Consider the following 8,758-nt stretch of genomic DNA (forward strand, 5'->3'; position numbering starts at 1 on the left):
GGAGGCAGCGTGGTGAGGGAGCACTGCAGGGTCTTCATGCTTGAGGCACTTGGAGGTAGATGAGTCGATGTTAGTGTCCCCTAAACAGAGAGTGGGTGCTAAGAATGGTACGGGGACATGTGGCAGTCATGCTGGCTTTCAGAGGCCTTCAGGACCAAGGGTGCAGCCCCGGTCTGCGTGAAGCATGTTTACACACATGTCTGTGCTCTGACAGCTGGGGTGCTTCTAATCAGACACAAACTGCTGTTACGGGCCCACAGACGACAGCAACCAGCCCCCGGGCCGAGGCGTTCTCTCCATGAATGGCCTGACCTACGGGGTCATCCGAGGGGACTCGGAAGAGAAGCTGCCTGTACTCACCGTGCAGGACGTCGGCCTCGTGATGCCTGGAGGTGAGTGTGGCCCCAGGCGCGGGTGGTGTGTGCATGCGGGTCAGCCCCTAGCCTGACCTGTAGTCTTCTCAAGTGTTTGCTAAGCTGCTCCATAACACTACCTCACCTGACAGAAGAAAACCCAGAATGTTCGTGAAGCTGAGGAAGGGCCTCTACACCGCGTGTGCCCTGGGACCCCTGGGGGCACCGGTGCTGCCCTGCACTCCCAGTGGCACCTGGGCGGCTGGCCCCCTGAGCGAAGGTCCGGCTCCCACTGGTCATCCTGGCATGTTGGGCTCCTGGATCCTTCGCCGGGTTTGCCTTCAGCACGAGAGACCTTTTTTAAAAGTCAAAAACCATTTGCATGTTGAGCAGAGGTGAGACCCTGGGAGAAGGGTCTGCCTTGCTGAACCCCTTCTGCCTCTCTCCCCTTCCCTGTGCTGGGGGCACCTCCTGCAACTTGCTGGTGGGAGACAGAGCCTGGTTTGGTTTGGAGGGTCCCTGACCTGTCCCATCTCTCCCCACGTGGTGTTCCTGGGGAGAGGATGGCCTTTCCTGGGGCAGTTCCTCCAGGATCTGGGCCTTCCCCTCCTGAGGGTCCTTGTGCTCTCAGGTGTGGTCTCACCTTTGAGGGGAAGGGGGGGGCTTGCATCCACATGCAACCCCCTGCAGCTGGCCATGTGCCCACACTGCTTCTGCCTTGGCCAGGCCTCTGGCCTCCATTCCTTTCTTGCTTTAAAAAATACTTGTTTTTCAAATAAATAATAGTTCCCCAAGTTTCCAGCCTCAAAAGATGAGATGGTTATAAAATATAAAAAGCCTCCTTTCCGACGGGAGGCAACCACAGTGGAGACACTTGTGGATGTGTACAGACTTATGGATATACACACAGTGTAGACATGCACACATACAGGCATGCACATACACGTACAGACATGCACACACTCACATATTTTTTCCTGTTTCTTTTTTTAATTTCATGTGATGATCGAGCCCTGCATGAGTCCTTAGGTCCTGCATCTTGAAGCTCATTTGTCAGTAGCACGTGAAGAGCTCGCAGGTTCCTTTCCAGACCGAGTAGTATTATAGTGTCTGAACACGTAATAGTTTATCCAAACCCTCCCGGTTGGGCAGTTTCCCACTTTTTGCAGCTGCAGGGTGTTTGACGCAGGGTATAGCTCGCCTGTGCTCCCGTCCCTGGATGGGTGAGCAAGAGTGGACGGGCACACGCCCACGGAGCTGTCCACCCCGAGTGTCCCCAGGCCGGCTGCGGGATTCACATTCCTGCCACTGGTAGGGGTACCCTCCTTCTCCATCCACTCCCTCGTCCTTGGCACACTTTCAGACTTTCTGACTTTTACCAACCTGAGGGGTGAAGAATATTTCAGTGTCATGTTTCCTTGAACTTTTCTTAGTAGGAGTGAGCTGAGCATCTGTCTCCCCACACTTTAGCTGGCTGGTTTTGATGCAGCACGTCCTGTCCCCTCAGTGCCAACCACGGGGTCACGGGAAGCCTTGTTAGCTCTTCCTGCAGCTCAGCCTTCGCAGTGTTCATGCCGCCTCCCTGAGCTGCGTCCCCAAGCGCCCGTGCTCTGCGGGTCACCATGGGCGGGGTGTGTGCTGTGGGAATTTAAGATAGAAGACTGAGCTGCCCATGGCCATTGGGAAGTGGTCCGTTTAGAAGAGCTGGAGAGGTGCTCTGTGCTCTCCGGTCTCAGAGTGCAGGCTGCATCCCGGGGGCTGTGTGCACTTGATAATGACATGCAGTGTGTGGCAGTGACCCTCAGGCTTATTCTAAATGTCACCCTCATATTGGGATGGCAGAAAGGGTTACTCCCTTAAATACGATTTACACACTAAAATTAAAGCGGTTGGAATTATTTCCTGATGTTACAACTGTGAAATTTGATGTTTTGCTGTAGACACTGCTCCGTGCACTTGCGCTCTCTTTTGAATCCATTTGTTTCTTCTCTCTGCCTCCCTTCCTCCCCACTGTCTCCTCTCCCTGACATTCCCCGTGCTGCCTGTTCTGCGCTCAGCCATCATGTGTTCGGTGAAGCCGGATGGGATTCCTCAGCTGTGCCGGACGGACGAGGTCGGGGAGCTCTGCGTGTGTGCAGTTGCTACGGGCACATCCTATTACGGGCTTTCGGGGATGACCAAGAACGCCTTCGAGGTAGGTGGGAGGTGACAAATGGCCACTACCAGGTGCATGAGACATGTGAGAGAAACATAAGTCATGTTCACAGTCATTTAAATAGCTGGATTTCTCCTGCCATTTTTTATGGTTCAATAAATTTGGCTTAGTAACATTGTTTCCACCTCATAACCGGAGCTGGAAAAGAGCAAGTAGTTTCTTTAAAAGGGGCCTTTTAAAAATTGCTCTCCTCACCTGTTTATTACGAGCACAGCTGACAGACAGGTGGGTGGCTGGGAGCCTGCAGTGCAGGCTCCGTCTTGCAGGGCCGGGAGCAGCGGCCCCTCAGGGCCTGTCATCCAGAGCCAGACTTGGCCGGGTGTGAACAGACACACACACTGCACAGGTGACTGCCTGCACCACCCGAGTGTGCGCGCATGTGTGCGCACAGGTGTGGCGCACGGTTAGCGTGGTGGTGGGAGGCTAGGGGGTAAGGCCAGTGGGCTCAGCCTCAGCGCTGCACCCAGTTTTCTCAGAAGTTGTGTCCTTTGGCCACGTGATTCGCAACCCTGGGAGGAGCACGTTCTGCCTAAGTCGTGTGTGAGAAAATAAGAATTGTCTGGGGATAAGTTTCTTAACATGTAGATTTTGGACATGAACACGTGCAATATGGTATCTAGTCCAGGCAGCTTTGCTGAACGTGGATTCAAGTTTCTAAAATGCCCCTGAAACTGAGTGAGACACAGTCCAAACAAAACCGGTCTTTTCTGTGTGACTGACTTGTCGGGTTGGAGGAAACTGGGGTCGAGTCTGAACTTGTGGTGGGGCTTGCTTCCTCTGTATGTTTCTTTCCAGTGCATTTTCAATAAGGAAAAATAGGGTTTTAATGAATAGGGAGCATTTCACAACTGACAGATGTCGTTTAAAAGGCACTTTTCTTCTCCACTCACTTTTATGCGGTGGTTTTATTAGCAGAAGATTTAGTTGGTTTTAGACCACCACAGTCCTCTTAAGAGGGGCTGGGGCTCCTCCTTGGGTTCAGGTGAGGAGCCCCCCTGGAGGAGGGTGGAGGGCAGGGTGGAGGGCAGGGTGGGCCCCCCCGGCACTCAGCCGCCTGCCCCAGGTGTTCCTGGTGATGAGCTCGGGGGCCCCGGTCAGCGAGTACCCCTTCGTGAGGACAGGCCTGCTGGGCTTCGTTGGCCCCGGGGGGCTCGTCTTCACGGTGGGCAAGATGGATGGGCTGATGGTGGCCAGCAGGCGCAGACACAATGCCGACAACATTGTGGCCACTGTGCGGGCCATGGAGCCCATGAAGTTTGTCTACTGAGGAAGGTGAGCGCACTTCTCTGCAGACCACACTTTCTAGATAAAGCCCATAAATTGCTCTAACGGGACAACCTGTCCTCTTCTGTGAAGTGAAGCCACTGGAGTCCATGACTTCTGAGATTCCACAAGGTTCTGAATGTCCTGAGCCCATAAATACATTTTTGGTAACTTCCGTTCCAAGTTAAATAAGAATATGCATTTGAGAAACATACTTTTCTAAGTAGCTACACAGGAAAGAGCCCAGCATATCTTGCTGCAACTCATTTCAAATGACCCAGAGGTGATGGTTGAGCCCCAGCTGCCTGGAAAATGGCTCTCAGGCTTCCCCCGACCCAGCGGTGCCCCCACCCACCTTGGCACATGGTCAGCACTGAGCCACTGTCCACGGCTCCTGAGGGGTTGCTCACTTGGAGGGGGTGATCGCTGCTGTGGATCTTCCTCAGGTTGCCAAGCAAGTGGGTGTGGGACGAGGTGATGCTGAGGGTTGCATGTGCAGAGGGCACCCCAGAGGTCCGGTTGCCATGGCCCATCCTTCCTCTGAGAGGCAGACACGTCTAGTGGAAAACTGGCACATTAGCTCCCAGATGACAGCTTCCTGCTGATGGGGAGAGAGTTGTTTCACAGGTGCCAAGTCAAGATGTGACTTGCACGGCTCGCCAAGTTTCAGCCATTCTAACAACGGCTCCTTCTGTCTATACTGAGAGGCAGAGGCTGGCACCCAGAGCCACAGGCTGGCTCCATGGGAAATGTGAGTGGTTCTGCCCTCATGCCCCCAGGCTTCCCCTAGAGCTGTGCTTACCTTGCTGAGCGCGTGGGAGTTGAAGCTGCAGTTTCCTTCCAGAGGCCACTGTCACCCTGGGAGCCAGCTGCGAAGCTCCTTCCAGCAGGGCTGGTGCTTCCGTGAGCATCTGCAGTGCGTGCTCACTGCACTATCCTGTCTGTCCCCACAGGATCGCCGTGTTTTCGGTGACCGTCCTACACGACGAGAGGATAGTGATTGTGGCTGAGCAGAGGCTGGACTCCACGGAGGAGGACAGCTTCCAGTGGATGAGCAGGGTGCTGCAGGTAGTCCTCCTGGCACCCCCCCCCCACGCCCCTCACCTCTGGGGGTGTGGCTGCTGTGCTCTCTGGTCATCCCTGCACTCACCCACCAGCTGTATTGACCGTGAACTCACAGTTGTGTCCTAGGGAGGTGGCTGTACAGACTGAGATTCGGGTCAGGGTTCGGGGATTTGCAGAACTGGCTCCCACTTGCTTGCGGAGTCTCAAGGGGACGTTTCTGTTATGACCTGGTGCATGTGCATGCTGTTCCACATGTCCCGCGGTGCATTCTGCTCAGTGACGTGTGGTGAGCCAGGGGCCCCGCTTGTGCCGTGTCGGCTTCTGTGTGCTGGCTTTGCACATCTGAGGATCTGCTACAGCGCTTTCCATCACACCTGGTTTCACACAGTTTCCTCTCCATGACTTTGCAGGTGATCGACAGCATACACCAAGTTGGGGTTTACTGTCTGGCCTTGGTTCCGGCCAACACCTTCCCCAAAACCCCACTCGGGGGGGTCCATTTGTCCAAAATGAAGCAGCTTTTCCTGGAGGGCTCGCTTCATCCCTGCAACATCCTGATGTGCCACCACACGTGCGTCACCAACCTGCCTAAGCCTCGGCAGAAGCAGCCAGGTATGTCCAAATGTTGTGCAGGCCCGGGTCACTGCCAGCAAGGCCTCAGCCTCCCCCTCCGGCCACCATTCACATGCTCCTGGGGAACTCAGCTCCCTCCCATGCAGCCCCTTTCTCCCCAGGGTGCGGTGGGATGTAGCATCTCTTCTGGGTGCAGCTGGGGCTCAGACCTCGATCTCCTGGGTGGCCCTTGGAACAGACACTCTCAGGGTCACAGCTCCCTTGTGCCCAGATGAGCATGAGGCTTCCTTCCATGTTTTGTGAGTCAAGCAGTTGACACGTGGAAGCCTGTGAGGAGTTGCGCTGCTCTGCCACTTGGGGAGCATGGGCACCACTTCCGAGTCATCCTCCACACAGCTCATCGTCCTGCACTTCGGGCTGCACACGGCTGTCAGTGGAGAATTTATTGCAAGAACATGGGTGGTGGGGGAGCAGCCCCTCTGCCAGCGCAGTAATGGGGTCCTGGCCTCCAACTTGACATGCCGACCTCAGGCAGGCAGGGTGCCCTCAGGCCAGGGTGCTAGGATGACAGACAATGCATACATGGCACAGATTTTACAAGGAAATGAGTAAGCTATGCCACAGGGAGGTCAGGAGCTGACCCAAGGCTGTGGGACCAGACAGGAGAGACAGGCCCAGACCTGACGGCTCTCTGCTCCCCCGATAGGGTGGCAGTGGGGCCCGGTATAGGGACAAGTCAGCTAGAGGTGGTCAGGGGCACGGGGCCCAGCGCAGTTGGTGGTGGCTGTAGGAACCAGCCCACCCCCGGGCCCACCCCCGGGCAGGGAGCTTGGCTGAGATGGGGTGGGCGGCCTCTCCAGGTTTGGGTGAGGAGGAGTGTGGGCACCGGGGCTCTGACTCCGGGCCGCTCGCTGCTGTGCCCTCTGAGCACAGCATCCGTGGGGTGGTTGTGATCCTCTCCTGGCACAAGACCTAGAAAGTCACAGCATGCCTGCTTTCCTGGCACCTTGGGTTTGTGTTTACAGTGACAAACACTGCTCTTCCTCTTAAATTATTCTCTTGTATTCTGACTCCTTAACATCTCCACTTCTTTCCTCTCACCTCTGTTGCACCCTCTCAGTCCTGGCTTGTGTGACTGTCGTGTAGAACAGAGTCACGTCTGACCGAACCATCCATTTCTTTATTCTACGGGCAATTGCTTCAAGTGACAAAGCCACTGAAAGACACAGCTTGCCCTTCATGAGCCTAGGAAGTGGATGAAAAATAGGCTCTCTTGTCTCCTCTGGCCTCTGGGTGTGAACAGCACTGGGACTGACACAGGGGGGCTCTCGGCATGGATTTGATCAAGCCAGGGATGAAACACAAGTTGGCCGCGTGATTTTTCTGATTTTTATACTGCAACTCTTTTGGTGAAGCTCTCCCAGCCTCCTGTCCTGCTCCCCCCCCATCACTGACCCACACTCACACACTGGCCTGGTACTCTGCAGCATCGGACCTCCTCCTGAGGTCTTGGTTTCTATGCACGTGTGTAGTGAAAACGTGTGAATGATAATAAGAGAAAGGTATCTACGGTTTCTTGCAGTCAGAAATTTTGAAAAAGTTTCTATAGTTCTTTAAGAAACTTCTTTCATTAAAAAAGAAAAGAAAAGCTGTCAGGATGGATTGTATCCGCTTTTCCCTTTTGAAATGCTTCATACACTGTGGAGTGAGCGTTGGTGATCAAGTCAGTAACAGAGACTAGGAGGGGTGTGGTCCGTGTAGGAGCGGGTTGGTTTGCTATTGCCCGGAGACCCCGAAGCCTTCACAGTGATGAGTGAGTGACTATGTCCTCCCCCTTCTGCCATGTTACTCCTTGAATTCATTCAAAGAGGCACTTACTAAACATGTACAATATTTTGTTGCTGTTGATGGTCAGCTCTCGCTGACATGATAACAACAGGGAACAAGATGCACGTCTTTACCTACTTTGAAATATGTCACATGCTAAATTTCATACTTGTCTTCTGCATTATTTTCATCGTCACTGAAGTGAGTAGGTCTTAGCAGCCCCCCAACTGGAAACCAAAGGCAGCAGACTCTGTAGAGCCCGGGAAGTTTGGCAGAAGGGTGGCTCTGTGGACCCTTGTCAGGGCTTGTTCCCATTTGCCATCATTGTCATCCCAGTGACTGACTTGAAGCCCTGTCCTCGTGAGACTTTTCAAAGCTGGGTCTTTGAGAAGATTCTCCAGAGTGAGCTCTGTACCGAAGTGGGAGGTCGTGTTTTCAGGAATTTCATCACATTTTCCTCACATGTGTGCTGCTGCTTCTTTCCAGAAATCGGCCCTGCCTCTGTTGTTGTGGAAAAATGTGTTACAGCTCGGTTGTGACAGTTGTGACAGCAACCTGGATCTGGGCGAGAGACCAAGCAGCACTGGAGAGTTGGAGAACTAGGTTTATTACGCCAACGGGCCCAGAGGAGTTAACACTTCAAGCTCTGGACCCCGTCTGTAGGTTTACACAGGCCTTTTATAGGCTGCCAGTTTTATACTTTGCAACATCATATGCAAATAAAGTACAACAGAAGTTGACCAACCAGGAATAAGCTTTGTAGAAACAGAGCAATCAGGAGTGAGCTCCATGCAAATGAAGTACTACAAATGGACCAATCAGAAGTTAGGGAAGTGGACCAATCAGAAATGAAAGTAGTAACCAATCAGAAGTGAGAGTAGTAACCAATCAGAAGTGAGAGTAGTAACCAATCAGGAGTGAAGGAAATAAACAATCAGAAGTGAGCTCAGGGAACCAATAGAATTCTAAGTGTAAGTTAGCCACTTTAAAGGCAAAAAGTAAGATAGAGCTTCTGGGCCAGGGAACTGGACGATGCTAAGAGGAGAGCAGCGACCCTGCCTAGGGGTCCTGCTGGTCTTTTTATGGGGCTTCCCACCTCACTGTGATGGTGGGGAACCTGATGTCTGGGAAGCAGATTGCACAGGCCAGTGGCAGAGACCTGGGCCAGACAGAAGACACCAACCAGGCCTGGAAGGTGAGCACAGAGAGCCAGACCTCACCAGTTCCTCTCCACCTGGTACCCAAGGGCCGGACCACAGACATCATCGACTTCCACTCCCTCTCTGCCAGCCCAGTCAGTGTCCCTGTCTTCCACCTGCCCTCCTGGTCCCGCAAGCGACACCATGTGGCTTTATAAGGAAAGCGTGTTTATTGGGAGATGCAGTGTTGGGGGACACTTGACAGTAGCACAGTCCCAGGACTGGCAGGCTTGTGGCCAGTGTGAGTCCCTTCCTGTCCTTGT

At 53.7% G+C, this 8,758-nt stretch overlaps 1 protein-coding gene across 1 annotated transcript; it reads left to right on the top strand.

The window, feature by feature from the left end:
* The first annotated feature begins 248 nt into the window (after positions 1-248).
* Positions 249-6,026, top strand: LOC102513128 (disco-interacting protein 2 homolog C-like). The gene is given in 5 exon segments (XM_032473670.1): positions 249-392; positions 2,411-2,547; positions 3,632-3,840; positions 4,785-4,899; positions 5,307-6,026. Coding segments are annotated over 5 exon segments (993 nt in total). The 5' UTR covers positions 249-298; the 3' UTR covers positions 5,745-6,026.
* The last annotated feature ends 2,732 nt before the right edge of the window (positions 6,027-8,758 follow it).

This window comes from Camelus ferus, chromosome 35 (assembly GCF_009834535.1).
Source record: "Camelus ferus isolate YT-003-E chromosome 35, BCGSAC_Cfer_1.0, whole genome shotgun sequence".
NCBI classification, from domain to species: domain Eukaryota; kingdom Metazoa; phylum Chordata; class Mammalia; order Artiodactyla; family Camelidae; genus Camelus; species Camelus ferus.